A 26,376-nucleotide genomic window follows, 5' to 3' on the forward strand; every position below is an offset into this window, starting at 1 on the left:
GGGGATAGACGGAGAAGGGTGGGCTCTGACCAGGGACCGCTCTTGTTATCTGTCTCATTAATGAACTTGCTTTTGTAGTACAGGCCACTTCCTCTGAGTTAGACACTCAACCAGGTGCTCCATGTACAAGGTCAGAGGTGGTCCGCCACTGTTACAGACCACACTCTAGAAAGTGAGATAATCAGGCAGACAAGGCCCCTGGCAGCAGGACACCTCAGAGGCAAAGGCAGCCCATTCTTCCAGAGCTGGGTAGGAGGTACCCTAAAGACTTCCACAAGTACCACTTGCATTGACCAGTGTAGAACTAGGAGGAAGTTCAGGAGAGGGACAGTGTGAGCAATGGCCCTGCAATGGCCCTGCGGGGCAAGTGCAGGGATTCTTCTGGAAGAAGTAAGTTGGCTCAGAGCGGGGCAGGCCCCATGACATGGTCAAAAGGAAGCTAACTTTGGAAATTGAGACTGACTATATGCAAGTGAAGGAGTTTAGTTGGGATAGTTTGGATGAGAGGACTCAAAATAGTTTGTTTTAGTGTATAAAATTTTCTTTCTTTGTTTTTAAAGCAAGGATGATCCTGTTTTAGATTTTGTTCAGGGAGATCAATAATGTGGAGGTTCCACTGAAATAAAGAGAGACTCAAGTCTGGGAGACCAATCAGGGAGCTTCTGGTCTACTATAGTGGTGGCAAACTCTGAGATAAGGCAGTGGCAGAAGTAGAAAAGAACACAGACAAAATTCAGAGGCAAACCAGCAGACCTTGGTGTCCTTGGGTGGGAAGGTAAGTGGAGGCATCTTGGGGAGGCATTGGGTTTGGGGGCCCTGAATGGGGCTGGGAGATCCAAATGGTTAAATGAAGTTAGTGGGTAGAAGGAACCCATTGTGGAACCTGTTTAATGGCCCATGTCGGGACATGTACTGCAGTTGAAAGGACAGGCTGGAACTTGAGGTGGAAGGAAGAGCGAGAGGTCAGGAGTCACTGGGATCCAGGCAGAAGTCAAAGCCGTGAGGAGAGTTGAGTCACACTGTGACAAGAGGATTGTGGACGGAGCTCCGGAGGACGCAGTATTTAAGGAAGAGGGAGAGAAAGAAGAGATACATAGCAAAAGAAACCAGGAAGAGCAGTCAGGGAGGCAGGAGGGAGGCAGGCAGAAGGCCATCTGGCAGTGGCTGCCGGCAGTTACGGTGCGATCTGGTAGTGCGGTTGCCCGAGGCGTCAGATGCCTGAGCATCAGCGTGACAGTGAGCGAGGACGTGTGTGATCTGAGGGTGCCGAGAGGTACACACCAACCTCTGCAGGAGCTAGTGCTGGAAGTGCTGTGGGAGATAGGATGGAAACAACGTGAGCTGTCTACCACCTGAGGGAAAAGTGCTGAGGATAATGAGGTGGCAGAGATGGCATATTTCATGGGGGCCGGTCTGGGAGCTGAGGGTGCTCTGGAGACAGGACGGGAGGAGCTGGGCCATGGGGAAATGTCATGGCCCTGTGTTACTGGCGGCAAGTATAGAGGCAAGAAGTGGCAAATGGTAAAGGCTGGCAGCTCCAGTGAATGATGCTGGGGTCTGAGTATGGGTTAGAGACAGGACAGGAGCACGTGGTTCCCGACTCTCACTACACAGGTGAACACACTTCCAGAGCCTCTTCCTAGCAGTGTTTTAAGTGGCACTTAAAATACCTCCTCAGAGAATCTTGATATGAGGTCAAGGATAGAAACAGCATGGTTACGACCTTCCCATTTACTCATTTACTGAGATACGCAGGCAGGCAGGCAGGCAGAGAGAGAGACAGAGACAGAGACAGTGCACACTAGGCTCAGCAGCCTGGGAATAAAAGCAGGGAGGATGGCTGCTTGGATTGCTCCAAGTTGAGGGAATTGGCTGGCTAGAAGGGGTGGGAAGAGGTTAGCCTAACCACTGTGAGAGCATGGTTAGCGGCTTCACTCAGATTTGCCACACTGCCTGTGGGGCAGAAGGAAGAGAGAAGCATCTGAACTTCTCTAGGTTTCTGGCTTCCCCTGGTTTGATTTAGCTGAGGAAAGGAGGAGTGTGTGCACGGAGGGAAAAGCAGGGGCCTGGATCTGAGCAATTCCATCCTTAGTGTGAGCCCTGTAAAGTACAGAAATTTCTTCTTGCAACCTGGTAATCACCTGTGAACATTCTAGCATCTATTTTGTAAGTGATATTGAGGATTAAATAAGATAATGTTTATATAAGTCTCTTAACGCATAGGGCATAATTAATGGTTGACACCACAGATGTCTTTATTAGTACATATTTACAGTACATAACAGTCACATTCGTTTGGTGGATTGGCATATGTATATATTTTGATTATTTTCAGTCCCTTTACTCCCCATTCCCTACCCTTCCCCTTTACCCTGATGTTCTTCTCCATCTTCAAAAAATCTACCGTTTTGTTTCCTACCATCTGTCCTTGATTTCACTCTTGTATTTATTTACATCATAAATTTATTGAGGCATGTTGGGTTTGAGGCATCTGGGAAAGATCTGAGGTCATTATTCTTGGAAATATTTCCAGGTATTGATGGGTCACTGTTGGTCCTGTAGGGAGAGGAGGTAAAGTTGTGAGGGTCATTGGTATAGAGGTAGAAACTGACATTATAACCGTGGGATAGGTAACTGAGAGAAAATAATGGGAAATAGACCACACATCTTTTAAAATAGTTTCTTGATTCTGGAACATGTAAGGCCAAATTGCTAACTTACTGTACAGCAAGGATTTATTTGATGACAGTGCTTCCCAAACCTTTATGTCATCCCATTTATAGAAAACGGTACTATTTACGTTGCACCTTGGGACAAATAGACAAGGCTACTTGTGCTGGAAGCAGCTAGACTGGGGCTGCCCAGATGCTGAGAGGGTCGGTACCGTGAGCACATCTGTAAACCACATGTGACACACTGACTGGGAAAGTTCAATCTATAAGACAAACATGGCACGCAGGCAATCAGAGATTAAGGGCAAGGCCTGGAGAGTGGGTTTTGTGCTACCTAGGTGAGAGTTTAGCCATAATCTGTCTTGGACAAAATGATAATCAGAAAGAGATTCTGGGCATGGAGTAATATAATTTGCAACCAGCCACACCATTGTATTGGGTCTTTCTTTCTGCCATCACTGTAATAGTCATTTTGGCAATGTTTTGGCCTCTGCATAATCTTGATGCTTTGCAACAATTTATATTTTACAAAGCACTGTTGTTTTACAAGTAACCCGGCAGCACCCCCATTTTAGCTGTGAAAAGGCTGACCATGGGACGTAGCCATAACCAATTCTCCATTCTTCTGATCCTCCTATTAGCTGGGAACCTCAGGTTGTCCTACAGAAGTACAGGCTTTGAAGTAAGACATAACAGGCTCCCCAGACATAACTGGCTCTGTCATAATTAACTGTGTGACCTTGTGCAAGTGCTCAACCCCTCCGAGCCCAGTGTTGTCCTCTGTAAAAGGAAGACGACACTGACAACACCTTTCTCACTGGCTTGCTGTGAGGGACTGCGTGTAACACTCAGCACAGGGTCTGGCACAGACAGAAGGGACTTAGCAACGGGGGCTACTGCTGCTGCTCCAGCTCACTTCAGCTCATTCATATTGTCGCATGTCTCTGCAGCACCAAGATGGTATTTTATGTTCAAAACGAGCCTCCCCACCATGTCTTCAAGGGCTATGAGGTGGCAGCAATGCTCAAGAGTGAGCTGCAGAAGCAAAAGGCAGACTTTCTGATATTTGGAGCCCTGGAGATCAATACTGTCAGTGAGTAGTTCTGGGAAGTTGGGAGCTAGCGCTTACCTTGGTCCTCAGCTCGCCTCCAGTCCCTGCTGTCCTTGGCCTGTTCTCCTTCTTCTGGAACCTCAGATATCCCTTTTCCTTCACTGCCATGATCATGAAGAACCTCTGTTCATTACGGCGTTCTTACCTGGGGGCCTGTGGGTCCCTGAGACAGCACTCAAGTTGGCTGTGAGCTTGAATGGGAAAAATTATATCTTTATTTTCACTAACCTCAGACCAAAAGTTATAATGTCCTTCAGTTATGAAGGAAGGTATTATTTGCAGAATCTGTGAGCTTGAAGCAGTAGAAAGTAATTTTCTATCATAGTTCTTGACAAAATAGCATTTTTTACTCATCATTACTTCAAAATTACAATAGTTATTACTTGCTAATAGATCTTTTTACTTAACATTTTCTTTAGTTTCTGTTTTTGGTACTGGGGATCAAACTTGGGTCCTTGCGCTTGTGAGGCAGGCGGCAGAACCACTGAGCTAAATCCCGGTCCTACTTAACATTTTGATAAAAGCAAACACATTTTTTCAAACATTAGTATTTTAAAATATTTAAAAACCACATTAAGAGCTGGCATGGTGGTACATGGGTGTAATTCCAGGACTCTGCGAGGCTGAGGATTTCAAGTTTGAATCCAGACTGGGCAAATTACTGACTTAGAAATTCGTGTCTCAAAATTAAGAAGGGCTGGGGATGTAGCTCAGTATGAAGGCCCTGGGTTTGATCCTTGGTATGAAATACACACACACACACACACACACACACACACACACATCAATGTAACCATTTCCTGTGTAATCCTATATTATATTTCTCTAATTGTATTATTCTGAGAAGTATATAAAAGACTGACAGTCACTGATTTAGAGAACAAGGGCAACTGACTGCAGCCATCTCTCTTGCTGCTGCCTCCATCTCAGGCCAACATGATGGTGACCACAGCATCAGCAGTGCTTGAAGACTGTCAGAGCACTGGGCATGGTTCTTTCACGGCTTCCCTGACCCTGACTTTCTCTCTTCTCCTGCCACCTTCAGCATGTCAGCTGAACTGTTCCGACCATGGTCACTGTGACTCATTCACCAAACGTTGTATCTGTGACCCTTTTTGGATGGAGAATTTCATCAAGGTGCAGCTGAGGGATGGAGACAGCAACTGTGGTGAGTCCGTGTGGCTCCATGCCAGAGCTTTGGCTAGAATGTGGCTCTGTGCTGAGGGGGTGGCTGTTGGTGTTTCTGAGGCAGATGCGCAGGCGAAGAGAACTCTGTGTATTTTCTGTTTGCAAAAGATTTTTCCTTCTTCCTCCACAGGTTAGAGAAAGCTCTGAGGCAGTCATGTAAGAAGCAGGCTTACATTAGGCCCCTCTCGCTGCACACTGCAGCCTAATCTGACCCACTGAAAGGCCTGCTGTCATTTAGGGGCACCTGCATGCTTGGCCTAATGGAAGTTGCTGTCCCCTTAGAGCCTGTGCTCCTGCACATGGCCGCAGTGCCTGAGAGTGCTTCTGGAGCAGGGCCTGGGACACAGGCACATTTCAGAAGGTTGTAAGCTTCAAGGTCTGACCTTCCCTGGGAATCCTGGATGCATTAATATGCATAGTATGAAGCCACCTCCTGCCTGAGGTGCCTGCTTTTCATCCTGTCTCTGCCCAGCCCTCACTGTTTTGATTTTTGCAGAGTGGAGCGTGTTGTATGTTATCATTGCCACCTTTGTCATTGTTGTCGCCTTGGGAATCCTGTCTTGGACTGTAATCTGTTGTTGTAAGAGGTAAGATGGCTTCTCTTTTGAAATTTATTTGGGCTAATTGCTTCTCAGCCTTTTGGCTAAGATCAGGTGAAATTTATCTTGTCATAGACTATCCTGAGAGAGGTATGTGACACCTTCCACATGGAGGGACAGGACTGAGTCTCCAGTCATAGGTGGAGTGGTTTGGCCCACCCAAGGCCTGTGCAAGAAGGCCTCGTCAGTGAAGTATCTTGTCACTGCAGAGATTTGGCACTGTGAGGTGGAGGAGGGTGTGGGCTAGATCAGATTCAGATCCTGTCCTGCGATGGTTCCCACCTCAGCTTCACACTTGGACCCAGGAGTTTTTATTCTCCCTTCCTTTGTAGTTGGGAACTGTGCATGTAGGTTTTTACACAGTTGTAGAGTCAGGTCTGCAATGTATGTGAACTGTTCTAGGGTTTTTCATTTTGAGTCTTTCTATCTGACAATACTGCATGGTTACTTGCATGTTTTTCATTATTAATAAGTATGATTTCTACGTTTACTATGTGTTGCAGTAACACTTTATAGGTTATATCTTTTTATATACCTTTTGCCATTTTATAGATAAGGAAACTCAGGTTCAGAAAAATTACATTACCTGTCCGAGGACATAGTGACACAGCTGGGATTTAATCTGCAATATTACCATATATAAACTTAGAAAATTTAAAGAATTTTTAGAAATTTTTACCAGGCTGAGTCAGCTGCCATTTATGACGTTTTAGCACAATGCTTTCCTTTTCCCACGCCCTCAGGAGAGGTTGCGTTTTCTATCCATTTTCACCATCTTCCTTGATGCCTTGGAGAGGTGAGGCCACACTAAAGTGGGCATAGCTCCCTTGAGTGACCCAGGACTGATGAGGAGCATTTTTTGAGGAACAAATCACAGTTGTCTCCTTCCCTCACCAAGAAGTGAGCAGACACATCTCCCTTAGGGGCCTCCCTTCTTCCTGGGAAGTGCCCTGCATGCACCAGCCCTTGTCCTGGCCCGCACATAGAACCCCTCTCCTGAGCAAGAGTGGGAATTATGTTTTTTAGGCAAAAAGGAAAACCCAAGAGGAAAAGTAGGTACAAGATCCTGGATGCCACCGATCAGGAAAGCCTGGAGCTGAAGCCAACCTCTCGAGCAGGTAGGCCAGGAGCTGGCTGCCAGCCAACAGCTATCTGTGCTGCAAAAACATTTTGTTCCCTTGCCTGATGACAATCAAGGGTCAGAGCTACCCTGAGGTGCAGGAGCCACACACACGCTGGGCCAACTGCAGGCTCTCTCCATGGTGCCTTTCTTACCTTCCCTGGGCACCTTCCTTTGCCCACTCCTCTCAAATTTTCAAGCTCCCCCATGTGGTCAGAGGCAGAGTCTTGGTCACTGAGGCTTAACCAGTCTGTCCTCTCCAGGCAAAGGTGAGATGAGAGTCAGGATCTGCCTGCTTGCCTCCTTCTCAGCCCACCTCTTCCTTACTCCCCCTGCCATTGCTGGGCATCTTGGAGCAGTGTGGAGGGCAGCTTCCAAGCCGGGCTCACACGTCAGATGCCTCCCACTGGAAGGATTTCCTACTGCACAGGCACTGAGGTAGTGCCACTGGGAGAGCTGGGGCTAGTTCTGAGCCTCCCTGCCCCTCTGGGCTGTCATTTGGTGAGGTCCCTTCATCATGAATATCACAGGACAGGACCTAAACTCCGTATAAGTAAAACTATTTTTATGGGCAGTCTTAAATCATGTAAAGCTTTATGTTAAGGGGAGGCTGTCTGGGATAGAAGGAATCCTAAGACAGGCTCTGTGCTGAGAGAATTTCAGCCTATAGGGAGAAGACATTTCTGCAAGTAAGCGTGCTCAGGCAGGCAGCCTGGGCACTGCACCCAAGCAGCTCCATTCTGAGTGCTTTGGGCATGAAGTAAGTCTCAGGGTGGTGGAGGAAGACTGAGAGCAAAAACTGTACAGCCATGTACTCCACGTGGTGGTCAAGCCTTGTCTTACTGTGCCATTCTGACCATGTCCCCCTGCTCCCAACTTAAAATCTTTCTTTTTTTGGTACTGGGTATCGAACTTGGGTCCTTGCGCTTGCGAAGCAGGCCACCAAACCACTTAAAATCTTACTATAATTTATTATTTTCAACACACAAAGCTTCAATTTTTTGTTGACACAGCCTCTGTGAGTTTACATCGGTTCACTTTTCTGGGATCTTCCTTGCTGATCTCTGTCTTTTCTGAACAACTTCTGCTGGTTCACATCCCTGTTCAGAAATTTCTTTCCCACCCTTAACTCCCAAAGTCAGTCACAGATATGTCAATGTGATCACGAAAAGTGTTAGGAAGGAGTAACACTGAAGCTGAGCGGCCAAGAGCCAGGCCAAGTGCATGAGACTGGACTGTGGGCAAAGGGGCAAAGGCAGCCAGAGGCCCTGCTGCTGGGAGGGCAGAGGACATGGAAGGAGCAGACACAGGTGACAGGCTGAATGGGTGAGGGATCTAGGCTGGATGAGCGAGCAGCGGCCTTGCTGTGTTTCCTGGTAGGTGAGGAGCCCCTATTTGTGGGGGGCACTCTGCCACTGGGCTACATCTCCAGTTATATTTTGAGACAGATCAGGATAAGTTGCCCAAGCCAGGCTCAAACTTGAAATCCTCCTGCCTCAGTCTCTCTCAGTGCTGGGATTACAGGCATGAGCCATCACATTTAGCTCCCTGATTTTTTTAAGGGGTGAGGAGCTAAGCTTTTGCCTGATTTTATAAGAACTGATATCTTGAAAGTGCTAGTTCAGGAAAATTAGCCTGGTGACACCATATAACCAAGCTGAAGGGAAGAGGTTAATTAGGCAGGTCAGTAAGGAGAGTTTTACAGTGACTCATGGGGAAGGCTCAGACCATGGTATTAGTGGTACAGGCAAAGTCAAGGCTGACTTCCAACACCAAAGAGAGGGACTGAGTATCATTAACAGGACCAGGGTGTCTGGGACCGAGTGAGAGAAGAGCAATTAGAATTACACACAGCAGAACAGTCCCAACTGGAAGTGCAGAGCAAGCAGCCTTCTCCCTGCTGGTGAGGGTCAGCACCATAAGTGGTCACAGCCCTGACCAGGGAAAGGCCCAGGAGCCTAAGATGGATCAGCTGTGTGTGGCCAGAGGCTGTGTCCTACGGTAGGGGTCACGGAATGAGAATGATGACTCAGTAGTTCCTGGTCACCTAAAGAGCTAGAGCAGAATGATGAGAGTAGCCAGGGTGAGAGGGCTGGCCTAGGATGGTAAGCAAATGAGGCCCTACATATTTTAACAGTCCTTTTCAAAGTTGAGCAACGACAAGGGAAGCAGGCCAGAGGGTCCGGATTGTCTCGGGTGGGGCGGTGCATGGCCAGCAGGCAGAGCCTGGGCCTGATGGAGGTCAGAGTCCTGGGGAGGAAGGGTGCGGGCAGAGGAAGCTGTGGCCCTGAAATACCCCTTCTGAGGTGGGAGGGGAGGGAAATTGGAGCTTACATCAAGCAGTGCGGAGCTAGACCTGAGGTCAGGTGGGACCTGACACCACAGCAGACTCCTCGGGGCAAGAGCTCCTGGAGGCTGGTAGCATGCAGCTCACCACAGCCACAGGGTGACCTCAGGTAAGGGACAGAGCACCCTTCTCTTGTGGGTAGCATGTGGCTGAGGGAGTGGTGAGGTCTGCCAGCATCTGGTGTGAGTCTGACCAGCCAGAGGTTCATTATAACTGCAAGGTGATGGGGGGACTCAGGACTGCATTGAATTAGATGTGGAACTAAGTTCAGCTTGAAGAGCAGCTCGGGGGCACATGGTACAGGGAGGCGAGGTGTGCGGCAAGGGCCTGAAGGGAGCCAGGCCAGGTGCAGGATGAGGAAATAGGGCAGCCCCACCAGAGCGAGCCCAGGGATCTTGAGCACCAAGGGCTGCAGGGTGTGTGGGGATGCCCACCTCAGAAGACAAGGTCTGTATTCCTCAGCTCTAGCTTTCTGGTTTTGTTTGCTCTTCTATTTTTTTAAACTTCCTTTTAAAGTATACTAGGTTGAATCGTATGAAAACTTTTGACCTACAAAGGTGGCAATTTCATGTTCAGCCCAGCCTGTACAAAGCCCTAAATATGACGGTAGGACTTCCTCGGTGAGCACACCCATGGAAACGGCCCCACCCGCTTTGTGCCCCTTCCCACGCTGATTTCTGCTATCTTACAGCAGTTCACATGGAGTCCTGTGTTTGGCTCCTTTCACTCTATTACATTGATGAAATTTATCTGTTGTTTGGTATTAGCAGTGGTTCATTCATTCACACTGCTTTCGAATTTCCATTGTGTGAATAGATTTATTCACCATTTGTACTGTTTGCTTTTTGTTTTTTTTTTCCTGGTACCAGGGATCAAACTTGGGTCCTTGCACTTGCAAAGCCGGTGCCAGAACCATGGAGCTAAACCCCTGGCCCTCAACATTTGTACTGTTCATGGGCAGTTGAGGTTTTTTTCCCTCTTACAAGCACTATGGACATTCTTGTCCATGTCTATGGTGGACACATATATGGATTTCTGTTAGGTATAGACCTAGGGATGGGAAATGTATTGCTGAGCCACCAGGAATGTGTATGTTCAACTTTCACCGACAGTATGTGCCCCATCTTGTAATCATTTTTAATGGTAAATTCCATTTGGCTTTTGAGCAGGAGCTAGTAGGTTGCGGGGCTGATTGCATCTGTGGCTGTAGAGGCAGGGACGGATCCTCCTGTGTGTCCCTGCCCTTTGCAGCTGTGGTCCAGTGGGGCTCTGGGAAAGAACAGGCTCAAGTAGGTGCTTCAGGGGGAAAGACCCCAAAGGACTTTCTGACATCACAGGACAAAGCAAGGCCTTTCCCTTGGTCTGGACGTTACATTGTGCACTGTTCCCAACCATTGGAGAGGCCCAGGCTGCCACTGCACTTCTGTGGCCCTACTGTCCTGATGCTCCGAAGAAACTGACCACGTAGTCATGTCCCAGAGCTGTACTGCTACTGTGGACAAGGCTGAGTAAGCAGCTTGCCTGAGCCCAGGACCCACTACAGAGATAAAATCACACATGGCGGAGGTCAGCAGGAGAGTATGGTCCCCAAGCAATAGATGCAGTCAGGGTCTGGGTGCCTCTAGCCTAGAGAGCCTGGAGTACTACTCATGGTCTAATACAGGCTGGCCAGGTAGGGTAGTGGGCCTAGGATCCTCAGGATGCTCTTCTGATGCTTTGGAGAGTGATTGTTAAGTCAATGACTGGTTCAAACACAGCTCATTCAACCATCTGACTCATCCCCATTTTAAGAAGGCCAGAACACTGCTAGAGTCTCCCAGTTAGCTATTCTTACCTCTCACCTCCCTTTGCTTTCTCTGGAGTATTTTGCTCCAGTCAGAGGGCAGCCATCTTACTGCTGAGTGGGATCTGCTCTAAAACTATTACTAGGCCAGTTCATGGCTGTGGCCTCTCTGCGGTCAGAGGGTAAGTAGTGGAGAGGACTCCCATGGCTTGTACAATCTCAGGCATTTTTCCTGACCGTGGTACTTCTCATGGTCCTTGGTTTGTCTGTTCTGATGGTCTGGCTGCTTGGGGCTGTCTCTCAGTCCCCATTTCAGTCAGGCTGCCCTAGCTGGCCATGCGTCTGCCTCCTCCCTTCGGTGCCCACCCAGGGTGGGCAGAGGACATTGTGAGCCCACAGAGCCCATGATTACATGGAGTAAAATTGTGCCCTTGTGCTATGTGAGAGACTCAGTGCCCATGCAGGGCCAAGAAATTCTCACAGCTCCTCTTCAACATAATTCTCTGTTTTCTTGCCTCCCACCTTACTCTACCCTGTTCATGAAGGGCCTGATGAAGTAGTCCAAATCAAAAAGGAAATAGAATGCCACTAGTGGCTGTGACCCTAACCAAGGCTCATGGACACTAGAGGTGAGACACAGCAACAGAGCCCAGGACCGATGCTTTCTGTGACTTCCCCTAGTGGACTGTTACAGCCATCCAGGCCTGGGACTTGGAGGAACTGCTCTCCCAGCCTGGAGAGGGGACTGGGCTCTCTGTCCTCAACTCTTCAGGCTGAGGTAAAGGTAAAGCTACGGCTTGGGGGTGGGGAGGTTGTGTCTAGACACTGGATTCCTCTTCCTTTCAGGTATCAGACAGAAAGGGCCCATGCTGAGCAGCAGCCTGATGCACTCTGAGTCGGAGCTGGATAGCGACGATGCCATCTTCACATGGCCAGACCGGGAGAAGGGCAAACTCCTGCATGGTCAGAACGGCTCTGTGCCCAATGGGCAGATGCTGCTAAAGGCCCAGAGCCCACGGGAGGAGATCTTGTAGCTGCCTGGTCTGTTTCCTCAGGGTGGGGCTGGCAGTGCTAGGACCCAGAGCCCCGCCCAGCTGATTCCCTACCTCCCAGGTCTGCAGGCAGCTGTTCTCCCAGCATCTGCTGGTCACCTCCAACACCCCCACCTAGAACTGCTGGTACTTGAATCCACTCTGTCCAGGAGTCCCTGAACAAAGCTGTGAAGGAAGAGGTTTCCTCTTTTAATCTGTCCGGTAGGCCCCCAAAATTTCCTCACCTCAGGGCCTCCTTTTTTGCACCAACCCCCTGTCCCCCAGAGGCAGACACAGCCAGCCTCTGGCCTCCTGACTGCCTTGTAGCAGTGCTGCCCAGTCCAGTGTACCTCCTGGGGGGTCTGCTATGCCTCCCCAACACCTGGCACAGAACCAAGTGCTACCAGCCTTGTGGCTCCAAAGTTCTGGTCACAGCACGTTTCCTTCTCATTTTGGGGAGTGTGCCCCCTGGCGGGACCAAGAGGAAATGGCATCCCTGACCCAATGCTGCTGGCGGGATAGTGCAGAGACCATTACACTGGAGCCTGTTCCACTCCTGTGCACTTGTGGTCAGAGAAGGGTTGGCTGTGCCAGGGGCTGTTGTGTCACAGCAGCCAGGCTGCATGCAGATGGTTTCCCTTCCGCTTCCTCTGACCAGCACCTGCTGCTTCCAGGCTCAGGACACCACTGTCCCCAGATGAGACAGCCAGACTGACTGGAATGTCATGGCATGAGAGTGCATGTGTGTGACTGCCCCACTGTGGTCCCCTCTCTGTCTTTTTCTGTGTCCCATGCACATGTGTTGAATGCCTGCGTGTGTATCAACTTTTCATAGGGCTCTTGGCTGCTCATAGGCAACTCTGACTTGGAAACACTTTCAGCTCCTTGGAACAGTGGCTTCCTGAATACCTGTGGCACCATCACTGGTTCCTCAGCCACGTATCTGGGAGTTGAGGAATGGGAAGTAACTTTTAGAAAAGATGATTTCTACTACTGCACTACTGTCTGTTGTGAAGTGATTAAACATGCTATTTAATTGTGTGCCTGCCAGGCGTTCTGTTTTATGCCACATCTCTGATGTGTCACTGTGCCTCACCTGTGCAGTCCTGCAAGGGCTTCACATCTGGCAGTGCAAGTCCTGGGCTTGCCATTGGCAGATAGAGCCTATGGGAGCAGCTCAGAGGACTCAGGAAGGAGCCATGGGGTGGAACAGTTCACTGGCTTTGGAGAGGCTTCCTCTGGACTTCATTTCCGTATCTTGTTTACCTCAGACATAGGACAGTGGGAGTCTTGCGCTGAGAAAACTGACACATTCCTGCTATCTGCTAGAGTTGCTTAGGAACAGCCAGGCTACCCCCGCTCCAGTCCACCCTCATGACCCCCCAGCAACTGTTCTGAAATAATCCTGAAGCCTGGAAGCCCCTGCTTTGGCCAAAGTGAGCTTGGTTAAACATTCTGCTACCTTCACCCGAAGTCTCCCAGTCTGACTTTCTAGAATGGCCAAGAGGAAGCCAAGGGAGTGGACTCTTGTTTTTTTCAAGGCCCACTGAGTTCTCTGTGCAGAGAAAACTTGGTCACCAGGAGACAACTTCATGGGAGTTCACCGGGCTCGCTGGCTGTAGCTGAGGCCTTTCTGCTTGGAGATGAGGGTAAGACTTACCGATTTCCTCTGTCCACTTGGTGAGTGGCAGCATCTGCAGAGGGCTCATGTGTACTTTAAGAAGGTGCTGCTGTCAGAAGCCATCAGCTGACCCAATGAAGTTTACGGAGCTTGAAGGAGCCCCTAAGTCCTTATTGGAACTTGTGTTGACTGGCTCGAGGGTCCCTTGTGTATTCTCAAACTTGGGCATTGCTCCAAAACCTTTCACCTCCCTAAACCCTAGTCTGGTTGGTGCCGAAGATGGTTATCTGATGTCCAGTTTTCAGACTGGGACTGTGGCTGTCTAGTCTTGGGGCCCCTCACACAGGCTTGGCAGAGTGTGCACCTCTGTCCAAGTGCTGTCAAAAAGGCCAAACTCCCCCTTCAAGAGCACCAAGTTACTCAGGTTTGACAGTTGAGCATTTTGATTAGGCTCCTTAGTTTCTTTTCTGTTGCTGGGCCAAAAATGCCTGACACCCACAAATTAATGGAGAAAAGGCTTATTTTAGCTCAGTTTGTAGATTTCAGTCAATAGTCAGGTGGCTCCAAGACAGGGCGGCACAGCAGAGGGGCATGGTAAAGGATAAACAGTCCATGGCAGGGTAGGCAGGAGGCAGTTCTCTATCTCCCTCCTCCAAATAACAAATTCTGTTAAGTATATGGCACTGCTGACCTTATCCTGATCAGCCTCCTGGATGGACCTGTTTTCAGTGCTGCCCAACTGCTCCTCTGAAATATTCACTTCAACCATCACCTATAACAACACATCACGGACCTTTATTCCAAATCAGGTAGTCCAAAAAACAGTGCATTCTGTTGCTTTGGTTGAGTGGTTCTGGTTTATTCACTTCTTTGCTCTTTTCATTATCCTCAATGGGTTGGAAATGAGCCAAAGTTTGCATGAATCCAGAGAAATTTACATGGTCCTCTCCGGAAAGAAGACATTGATGATCCAGTTCCACAGTGGGCTGATGGCAAGTTCTGGAATTCTCTGGATATCTTCTCAGCTGAGAGTCCCACTGTCTCCTTTGCCCAGACTGGTGATCAGCTGTAGAGAGGAGTGAATGATCTGAGGAAAAGCCGTCTTCTTGTTGAGCTCCTCAGTGTCTTCATCCCACAGTTAAGTGGAGGTCTCGGTTAAGTGGCAACACCTGATGTGAGGGCAGAGGACGGAAATGGGCCAGGGAAGTCAAGGAGGGACAGGGCCTGTGGAGGGAAGCCGGGGCGGTGTGCCCAGTCAGCACATTCTTGTGCATTGACATTGGTAGTTTTTAGTCTGGGTGGTTAACAGAATCACTTGGAAAACTAAAAAAGCCCAAAGCCTGGAATCTATAACCTCAGAAGCTATTTTGATTTTTAAATATTTATCTTCCATGAATTCCTCAGGTAACTTGAGCAGTCATTCCATGAACTTGAGAAGGATAAATTAGTCCTTAGCAGCTCAGCTCTGAAAGACCTGAAAACTAGTATCTCCTGATCAGCTTGGGGAGAGGTCCTTAAGATTAGGGGTGGCAGAGATAAGCTGTTGACCAGCTGGGGTTCCAAGACGTGTATTCCCAGCCTTCTGCACAGTATGAGCATCACTAGCTCATCTTTAGCCATTGCAGACTGCTCCCCACAAGCCCCCACACTTCTCTGCTAACTAGCTTTTGAAGGTCATGATTGGGGGTGATCAGCAGAATCTGTGTGTGGAGGAGCTCTCCCCCTGACTGCTGAACTCAATTTCAAATGCCTACTTCTGAGATGTAGCTTAAAGGAAGAGCCCAGCCAAATCTAATGCAAAAAGTATTATCAAACCATTTGCCAAGGAGGAAAGCTTTGTAATCTGCAGTAATCACCTACCCAGAACCTCTGTGTCCTTAAACATCCAGAGTCAACCTGGGCCCCAAGTCTGAACATCAGTGCCCCAAAAGAGGAGTGCAATCGGGGAAACTTATAGTCACATGATTTTTCTTGGCATTTAGTAGCTGGCTAAATAAAGCATTAAATTAAAAAAAATTAAGCATTAAAACCAAGTGCCATCCTATTTAAGTAGTTGAAGCTTTCCCCAAGAATACGTTCTGCTTTCAGTAGACCTTAGAAGCAGCTATCTCCCTGCGAAACCTAGAGCTCCAATCGAGAAGCCATTTACACTGTCTAGCACTCAGCTTTTTGTCTCCTACCTGTGCCTAAGTTCCTCAGGCTGGGACCCTATCTTATACTTTTGTAACACTCTTCTACAAAATGCAGATACTAAAACATCTTGGATGTTAGATGGTTAGATAGGAGTTAGTGAATACCTAAAAAAAGTCCCATACTGAATTTTTTACATGGAAGAAAAAAAAATCCCAGGAGTATAATAGCTTCAAATGTAGGAGGAGATTGTCATGCTATCCTTAAACATCCAACAGTTATTAATGGACAATAAAAAATACAGAAACTAAAATATGGCTATCTTCAGGAGACCACTGCATATCACTTTATCCCTACCTTAAAAGTCCCATGTTCTCTCTCATGCAGGTGTTTTGTTTTGGGTTTTTGTGGTTTTGAGGTACCAGGGATTGATTGAACCCAAGGCCTATACATTGAGCTATATCCTCAGACCTTCTTTTACTGTGAGACAGGGTCCCACAGAGTCAGTAAGTTGCCCAAGCTAGACTCAAACTTGAGGTCTTCCTAACTTACCCTTGAAGTGTGCTAGGATTACAGACATGCAACCTCCACACCAGGAATGAAGCAGTTTTAAAATTTAGTCTTTGAAAATATTAAATACCATACTCTTACTTGGTAAAGCAACATAAATCACATCATTTTAAAAACACTACTCTGAGCTTCTCATCATCAAATACCTAGTTCCTACTATAGTGGCTGGGATGCACTTTACAGGAGAGGTCCTAATGGGCATCAACAAATGTGAAGGAAGTCTGAGGAGGATGTAGACAGCCTAGGTTTGTGACAAGGTGGCCTCCCAAAGGAAGATTCTAGTTGAAAGACAGAAGATGGCATGTCTGGTTACTGATAGCTTCTGCCGAGTGAACACTCCCATATAACCTGACCTTGTAAACTCTAAAAATGTGCATTTTAATGAAAGACTTTTCAACTTAAATTTTAAGCTTAAAATTTCTAAAAGCTCCCAAGAGAACAGCTCAGTAACAAATCAACAAGCATCAGCTTGACATTGGACTTTATAATAGTATCCTTAGATGAAATATTTTCAATGTGCTGAAGAAAACTTTGACCTCAAAGTGAACCAGGACAACTCATTTTCACATGTGTGTAATAATATGCTCAGGGACACGATGCCTCAGAAACTCCTTCCTGTAACACTCATTTAGAAAATATTCTTTAAAAAGTACTTGAATAAAGAAATTAATTTAGACATGGGAAGTAACAGCAAATATTTTGGCACTTTGTAGTCTAAAACAGCTATTACAGAAAAAGAAAAAAAAGTATAGTATTAATATTCCAAAACCAAAGTGCTAAAACATATCAATATAGTAAGGATGGTAAAGACCAAAGTAATACAACTGTCTTACCAGAAACATTTAGATGGGAAGTTAAATCAGTAAGTGTAGGGCTGGGGATTTAGCTCAGTGGCACTACACTTACCTCACAAGCTCAAGGTCCTGAGTTGGGTCTCTGATACTAAGTGTAAAGAAACATGATTAATATTAAAAGAGCAATATCAATGAAAATGGGATGTAAGTATTACTTTTTAACAGTAGAAATTTTGCTATTCTAAAGAAAGAGGAAAACAGCCCAAAATAAGGTCAGTAAAAACTGAAAAAAGCTGTGGAAATAAGTTCTACTAGCAGTAACTACAATGAATGTGAACACCTTGAACTTAACCCATCTCTCTCTCCTTCCTTCTCACCTCACTTACTGCCCCACATGGAGACCCTGGCATTTCAGCAGGTCACTCCATCCCACACAGGCACATGGGAGGGTACCTGGGGGGGCAGCCAGAGCCCAGCAGTAAAGCAAATGAGGTAGTGGCTGAGCCAGTTAGGAAGAGTCTGACTTCACTATGCAAATAAATTCACTAGATGAGAAAAAAATGCACAGATTGAGCATAATGAAAGCCAGTTTTCTCACTTTTTCTGAAAGCACTGATGTGCGAGGTAAGATGTAAATATATAGTGAATATTTACATTGTAGAAATTTATTACAGTATAAGACACTTTGCCATTCATTGCCCTCAAAATATTCCCTCTCACTTCAAATGCACTGCATCATTCTTTCTTTTTGAGATAGGGTCTCGGTGTAGTCCAGGCAGCCTCAAACTCACAGTGATCCCCCTGCCTCAGCCTCCGGAGGGTTGGGATCACAGGTGTGTACACTCACGCTGTCCTTTGCAACTTTGTGAAGCAGCAGTGGAAGTCTTCTCGTGATTACACAGGGTGTGAATGCTGCTGTGGGTGAAAGGCAGGCTCATAAAAACATTATATGTTCATCCACCTTCCTCACTGGATGTGAGTAAACTCTTCTCCAAAGTCAAAATGATTGCGAAAGGTAAATAATTTGAATCAATTCAGGACATCAAGGCAGCCATAAAGTGGCAAGAATGATGGGGTAAGTGTGTTTGAAACAAAAGGGGGCATTTTGAGGGTGGTTAATAGCAATGTGTAATACTATAATTTTTTAAAAAATTTAAACATTTATCATATTGAATCATACTTCATATGATCAAAATTTGAGTTCAGAAATTGAACCTCACATTTGCAGTTAATTCATTTTGATAATTATGCCAAATTATTTTAATGGAGGAAAGAATAGTTTTTCCCAGAACTGATTATGGGACAAATGGATATATCCACATGCAAAACAATGAAATTGAACCCCCGATTCACGATGGACAAAAATTCAATTAAATACAGATCACAGATTATACAGAAATATAAGTGATATAAAGCTATACACATCTTTAAAAATATAGGCACAAGGGCTGAGGATTTAGCTCAGTGGCACCATGCCTACCTCACAAGTAAAAGGTCCTGAATTCAATCCCTGGTACCAAAAAAAAAAAAAAAATCACACACACACACACACACACACACACACACACACACACACACACAGAGGCACGAATCTCAATTGCCTTTTGGATTAAGCAATAGTTTTTTCAGGTATTATACCAAAAATCACAGAATAAAACATATAAATTGTACATCACTGACATTAAAGACTTCTGTGCTTTAAGGGAGATCATGAAGAAACTGATAAACCCAAAGAATGAAATGAAATTTTTACAAATAATATATCTCATAAAGTATTTATACAGAATATATTTAAATAGCATTTCAGTAATAAAAAGACAACCCAATTAAAATGGGCAGAGGATCTTTTTATCAAAGAATGTATACAAATGGCCAATATACATGAAAACACATTAAGTTTCATAAGTTATAAGAGAAATACAAATACAATACTCAAAAAGATACCACTCTATTTCCACTAAGATGGGTGTAATAAAGAAAGGGAGAGACAATGAATGTGGTGAGGATGAAGAAAAAACAATATTCATATCCTGCTACGAGGAATGTAGTGACAGTCTCTTTTTTTGGTACTGGGGATCAAACTCGGGTCCTTGTGCCTGTGAGTCAAGCGGTGGATATTGACAGTTTCTTAAAGAGTTACTATAAAGCTAGCAATGCTACTCCTAAGTACCTACCCAAGAGAAAAATATGTCCATACAAAAAATTATATATATAGCTGTTCACAACATAATCTGACTGTTGCACAGTGCCAAAAACCAGAAACTCAAATATACAAAAGCTGGGGGGGTCCCAGGGAGAGCTCCACAAGAGCCTTTCTGGCTAGCAGAGTAACAGAAAACAATCTATTCCCAGAGGTGAGATAATAAAGGTAAGATGGTGATTTCTGAGGCAAATGAGGATAAATTAATACCATAAAGGTTCTCTGGGACCCATGAGGGAAATTCTCTTCCTCAGGGAGAGGAAAAGAGTAGAGATCACACCTCAAACATGGAAAAAGAGGCAGACTAGAAAGAATCCTTAGCTGAATTGAAATTAGAAGTGGTAGGAACACATAGTTTAAAACAATTAACAACTTAAAAACAGTAAACAATTACATGTACATGTAATGCATGAAGATACACATATATTTAAAGTTCTATGAATATATGAGCATGTTTGTTTATCACTGATTGCCCTACCCACAGAGAGGGCAAAGAAGCCATTTTATCTTAGGTAGCAATGAGCACACCAAGGCACTGCTATGGAGAAAGGACCAATTCCACGACTCGGGTATGGAAAGTACAAAAACATCTTGGAGTACATTGAGTGCAGAAGTGTTAAAAAATAAAAGACACCAAGACCTGTCATGTAAAGGTACAAGATCCCAATGATGAATGTAACTGTACTGTATACCTAAAATGTACCAATAAATTCAATGAGGGGGAAAAAAAAAAAAAGACAGGGCCATATGAAATGGACACAGCTAGCTAGGTTTCTATTGGCCAAATCCAGGTCAATGTATCAAGTAATCAGAGTATTATAACTTGATTGATAAAATGAGAATCAATAAATCTATATATAAACGAATAATTAAAAAACTAAGTTCTTCAAAAACAACGGGGAAAAATATCAGGCAAATATTACAAAAAGCTGAAAGCAATAGATTGTATAGAATTCAATTTGAAAACATTAAAAGGTAGATATTATAGACATATATATCAGTCTAAAAACTGAAAAAAAATTGAGGTCAGGGAAAGGGAAACTAGATAGTTCAGGTTAAAAATTAAATTGAACTGGGTGTAATGGTGCATGCCCGTGATCCCAGCACTCCAGAGGGGGAGGCAAAGGATCACCACGAGTTCAAGGCCAGCCTGAGCTACATAGTAAGACCCTGCCTTAACAAAACAAACAAAAAGAACACCTAGAACACACTTGTAACATCGTGTCTGAACCTGGGAAATACAGTTGCTGAGAAATAAAAAGATCTGAAATCATTTTCTGAAAACAAGATTTAACAATGAAGCAATCATTCAATTCACTAACCAGAAGAATGAACAATAGGGGGTAAAAGAAAACAGCTAAGAGTACATGGAATAGAGAACCAAATTCTGGTTCTCAAAAGACATTTAAAACCTGAATAGACCAATGAACATTAAGAAAATTAGAGAAATACCTAGCTGGATGTGGTGGTGCACTTTACTTCAAGCAGTCTTGCAAGCAGAGGCAGGAGGTTTACAATTTCAATCTCAGCCTGGGAAATTCAGCAACTTAGACCCTGTCTCATATACACATATATACATTCATAAATAAGTAATTTAATAAATTAATACTGGGAATGTGAGTACTAAGGCTTTAGATTCAATCTCCACTACCTCTAACAAGAGCCACCGCAGAACAAAAAGGTTTCCCTTATTAGCAGTAAGTTGCACCATTCTAAGGCATTTCTATGTAGAAATGGCTGACTCCAAAACGGGCACAGAAAGTACAAGAACACCCTAGAATATCTTGTTTTCAGTGAAGTAGTACTTATGTAAGTTGTTCCACAAAATCAAAAAGGACTAAAACCTGCTCATCTCTTCTGCAGAATTAAGGCAACAGTGATTCCAAAATCAAATTAAGATTTCAAGAGAAAAATTAAATATTTTACTTGTTACTATAACAAAACCCAATCTATCATTAATGTGTCACAAAAAATTTAGAAAACCAATAATGATCACAACAATAATGGCAAAGAAATAACTTACATATTCCCTTAAAACTTTGGTAAGTCCAACACTTATTTATAATTAAAAGAAAAACTCATAGCAAGTAGGAAGAGAAAGGAACATTTTATCTTGACCAAGGTTATATAGCTAATACATTAGTGTATAAACATGTTTAGATACATATGATATACACATGATCAACAGATTAAGGGTCACAAGGATGGCTCAACATCAGAAAATCTAATGCATTTCAATGAAGGAATAAATATAAAAACTTTATATGATTATATGAAGTATGTGACAATGCCTCAGCCTCAAGGAGAGTGTCACCTCACCAGGTGGTATTTGATAATGTTCATCTTTTGATGAGGGCTGGTGTAGAGGTCTAGTAAGCCAAGCAGCTTTAACTTGATGTTTAAAATCAGAATGGATATACAGGTTTACATTTACTCTTACCATTATGTAAGGCTTTTCAATTTCCTTACATTACCACCAACACTTGGTATCACACACACACACACACACACACACACACACACACACGCGCGCGTTATATTGGCTTTCACACACACACACACACACACACACACACACACACACGTGCGCGCCTTATATTGGCCAATCTTAAGGTTATAAAGTGACTTTACAACAAGAATAACCCAGCCAAACAAAACAAAACAAAGCCTCTCTGGGACCTGGAATGGAGACATCTGGAAAACAACTTCGCAAAGAAAAAAAGCAGCAGAGCCACAGGAATCAAGAAAGAGCTAATAGGAAACTATAAACCACAGAGAAACAAAACACAAAAGCAGTCTGAATGCTAATACCGGCTCACAGAGAAGTGATCCCATCTCTGCAAATATGAAGTTAAGCCTGGAGAGGGTCACAGTATAAACATCGGACTGGCAACACTGGCCCCAAGAAAAATACACAGTAACATAAACTGCAAATATAACATAAGGTTTTACTCCTTCCACATGGCAGGCTAGAGATTGAGAAGAGACAGCGTCCACCAGACTTGGAAGTGATATAATCAGAAGCCATCTTGGGAAGGGGTTTATTGCTTAAGAATGAGCTGCTCCAGAAATCTGAAATCAGGACTTCACTTCAGGGTCTCTGGGGTGACCGGGTGAGACACAACCACAAGAGAACCATGGAGAAGGGGCAGGCTAGTTGCAGATCCCTGGAGAAGCTTAAGTAGCAGTGTGCTCGGGTTGTGAGAAGTGGTGAGGAGCCAAGCCAGTTGTGTGGTTTTCTAAGGGGGCTGGATTTGAAAGTACTGACATTAAGTCCAGCAGATTGCTTACCCACCTTGCTACCTACTTCCAGCACACAGCTCAGTGGTCTGCTTGCTATTCTCATATGCCCACACGAACAGATTGACCTTGGCTTGAACAGCTGCCAAATCCTGGGATATACAGACAAAGAGGCCTCTGGGGCATGGGAGGCACCTCACTGACTCACAGACCATATCATGAGCTGGAGACAGCAAAGATTTGGGGCACACAGAAGGGCAAACACTAAGAGCCACTAGAGCGAATCCAGCTCCGAGACAGACAACACACCACTGACCAGCAAAGCGGGAAAGGTGGCAGGACTCAGTAGTCAGCACAGCAGGCATAGAAACAAAACAGAGCCTCATTGTGACTCACCCCGGCCCCCCATAGCTGGTGGATTCTAACATTACAGGCCCCAGAAAGGATCCACTCACCCAAACATGCTGTGTTGAGGAACTCTTTTTGTTACTTATTATTTTGGTTTTGGTTTCATTTCTTCTATCTTTTGTTCTTTATTATTTTACTTTTACCTAATTCTGTTAACTTTATCTTTAATCAGATTTTTGAAATCTTTTTCTCTTCCTCTTCAAATTTTATTTTCCCCTTCCCCAGACCACCTCCATTTTTATTACTATTAGGCTTAGTTGTTACTTTTAGTAGATATGTTCTATGTGTCAATATTTGATTTGTATTTATGTTCACCTTACTGAAAATCTCTTTCCTCTTGTTAAAAGTGGTATAGCTGTAGCTCTTTTTTCTCTTATGGTATGTCAATAACTTGTTAGTCTTTGCCTATTATTGCTGATTTCTATTGTTAATGGTGGCACAGCTGTTGCTTTTAATTGGCTTTTACTGTATGCCAACATCTGGTTTGAATTTGTATCATCAATATTACTGGGAGGGGGGGGGCAAACCAAAAAAACATTAGTCTCTTTTCTCCTTTCTGAGTGGTACTGGAGATCAAGCCCCTAGAAAAAGGGTGGACACTAAGAAGTCCCTCAAATACTATGCTGAATAAATTGAAGAGAGTTATAAACAGCAAAACATAATCAAATCCAAGGACACATCAAAGGAAGATGGAACCTGGAATATTTCTACCCTAACTGATCTTCACCCTACAGTGCAAAAACAAAAACATGAGAAAGCAAGTCAACAAGATGCCCACCCGCAAGCTCCTGACTCCTCAAAAACTAATCTCATGGACGATGAAGTTGAGAAAGCTGAAGGCAAAGAACTAAAAAAATCAAAGGGTCAAAATGTTTGAAGAGATAAAAGAAACTTATAAGCAAATGCATTAGATGTTTTAACAAGCTGAAAGAGGATTTAATTAAACAAATAAAATATACTACCAATGAAATATCTAGTGATTTTAAAGAAGCAAATAATAAACTGAGTTAAGCAAGACAAAATAAGATGTGAATGAGCCAGGTGCGGTGGTACATGCCTGTAATCCCAGCACATGGGAGGCTGAGGCAGGAAGATCACTGCAAATTCAAGGCCAGCATAGACATGGCTCCAGGAATGTAGCCCAGTGCTGCTGCACCTGCCTGGCAAGCACAAGGTCCTGAGTTCAATCCCTGGTAAGGGGAAACAACAAAACAAAAACAGCTGCCTGGACTACATAGCAAGGCTCTGTCTCAAAAAATCAAACTAAAAAAAGGGACATGAATGACCACCTCACAAAATAAAAAGTATGAAAAGAAAACAAGCATAGAGAGATAATATGAAAAACTAAATAGAAAGCATAGGTAGCAGAAACAACCAATGTGAGGACAGTATGTCAGAAAAAGAAGACAAAGTAGATACAACATCATAAACTCAATGGTACCCTAATAAAGACACTAGGCAAGCTGAGTCCGACAGCTGTTAGATGACGCTAACAAGACACCTCCTCAGGACTGCAGGAACAAAGGAAAAACTGGAAGATGACTCAAAAAATGTAAAAAGTTTATTTACTGAAACCACTGCAGAATTTTTTTCCAAATCTAGAAAAAGAATTCAATATTCAAGTACAAAAGGCATACAGAACCCCAAATAGCCATGATTAGAAAAGAATCTCTCAATGACACATCATAAATTCCAAAAATTAAATAAATGAAGAAAATTCTAAAAGCTATTAGAGAAAAACAGCAAATAACCTATCTAGGCAAGCCCATTGGAGTAACTGTGGATTTCTCAGCACAAACCTTAAAGGCTAGGAGAGCTCTGTGATCTTTTTCAAAACCTAAAACAATTGTCAACCCAGATTTTTCAATCCTATAAAACTATCTTTCAAAATTGACAGAGTTCTAGTAAAGGCTTTCATGACAAAGAGGTCTTAAAGAAATAATGACCACTAAACCAGCATTACAGAAAATACATAAAGGAATCACAGTCAGAGATAAGGAAGCCATTGATAACAAAGAGCCCCCAGGAAAGTATACATCTAACTGGGATAGGAGTTAAAAGGAAAAAATAAATCAGTACTAGAAAAATCACACAATGACAGGATTCCATAAATACCTTACAATGACTCTAAATGTCAGTGGTCCAAGCTCCCCAATAAAAAAAGACAGGCAGATTACATTTAAAAAATGTACCAGATATTCCCTACAGGGGATACAATTCATCCAAATGGAAGTATACAGACTGAAAGTGAAAGGATGGAAAACAATATTCCATTCAACAGGAGCCTGAAAACAAGCAGGAGTAGGGCTTTTCAAGCCAAAACTGATGAGACAAAGATGGCCACTACTGGCAAAGGGAATAACTCAACATAAAGAGGTAACAATTGTTAAATATCTATGAATCAAATGTGGATTCACTCGATTTCATTAAACCAAAAAATACCAAAATTTAAAAGGACAGACGGACACCAATACAAACACATGGGAGACTTCCACAACCCTTTTTCAGACAAGTCAACCAAACCCTTCCTCCCCCAAAAAATCAGCAAAGAAATGTTAAACCACACCACTGAACAAATGGACTTAACCTATCTAGAAGGTTTCATCCAACAACAGGATACACATTTTTCTCAGAACACGGAACTTTTTCCAAAATAGACCATACCTTAGGTCATAAAGCATGCTTAAATACCAAAGAACTGAGACAATCCCTACATAATAAGATCACAGAGGAATGAAGACAGAAATTAATAGCAAAACTATTCAAATTCTTTATGAATTAGGGTTTTTTTGCATATTCTAAATATAGATCCCTTGGTGGGTTTCAACTGCAAGTATCTTCCTAAGCCTTAACCCTTTACTGAATAAGAAATCTTTTGATACAATAAAATTAATCTTTTGCTAACTGTGTATTATTTACACTTGGGTATTTTATAATAAAAAGCTTGTCTGTGCACTGAGATCACAACAATATTCTCCTGTATTTCCTGTTTATTTTGTAATTTTACTTTTCACCTTTAGATATTCCCACCCCTCCTCATCCTGGTACTGGGGACTGAACCCAGGGCCTTCTCACTGTATCCCCAGTCCTTTACTTTCCATTCTTGAGAGAGGGTCTCACCACATAACTAAGTTGCCCAGGCAGAGCTCAAATTTGCAATCCCCCTGCCTCAACCTGGGATTACAGGTGTGCATCACTGTGCCTGGCTTCACCTTTAGGTGTTTAATCTAGGTTAGTTAGTATGATGTTAGGGATTTTGTTTCATTTTCCTCCAGGTAAAATGCCAGCTTCCCATATCTACTAAAACTCAGGGGAGCTCTTGTGTACTGTAATAACCAAATACTTCTATAGTATTATTGTTATTGTAATTTCAATTATGCACCTATTAGACTATTGTTCTTTAGAAAAATGCTTGAAATTCTTATAAATTTCTTTCGTATATAACAAGCTTAACTTGAACTGTTTTAATAGCTTGATTCTCCTCATATCTAGAAGTTCATAAACACCTGAATATTACTTAAAAATAATTTTCTCACCTTCTGATACAAATATATATATATAT

General features: G+C 44.0%; 1 protein-coding gene across 5 annotated transcripts in view; it reads left to right on the forward strand.

The window, feature by feature from the left end:
- The window catches only part of Kiaa0319l (KIAA0319 like), a 136,015-nt gene that overhangs the window by 90,259 nt on the left and 19,380 nt on the right, over positions 1 to 26,376 (forward strand). For 3 of the 5 annotated variants that reach the window (XM_033767708.1, XM_033767709.1, XM_033767710.1), the window contains exons 17-21: positions 3,623 to 3,765; positions 4,829 to 4,951; positions 5,468 to 5,558; positions 6,597 to 6,688; positions 11,667 to 12,910. In XM_033767708.1, the coding sequence (XP_033623599.1) occupies positions 3,623 to 3,765; positions 4,829 to 4,951; positions 5,468 to 5,558; positions 6,597 to 6,688; positions 11,667 to 11,854 (637 nt within the window). In that variant the 3' untranslated portion in view covers positions 11,855 to 12,910. Of the gene's footprint in view, positions 1 to 3,622; positions 3,766 to 4,828; positions 4,952 to 5,467; positions 5,559 to 6,596; positions 6,689 to 11,666; positions 12,911 to 26,376 lie in introns of those variants that run through there. The other 2 variants (XM_010645238.3, XM_033767711.1) reach the window with 2 other exon arrangements.

Source organism: Fukomys damarensis, unplaced genomic scaffold (assembly GCF_012274545.1).
Source record: "Fukomys damarensis isolate Sample0158 unplaced genomic scaffold, DMR_v1.0_HiC HiC_scaffold_23, whole genome shotgun sequence".
NCBI classification, from domain to species: Eukaryota; Metazoa; Chordata; class Mammalia; order Rodentia; family Bathyergidae; genus Fukomys; species Fukomys damarensis.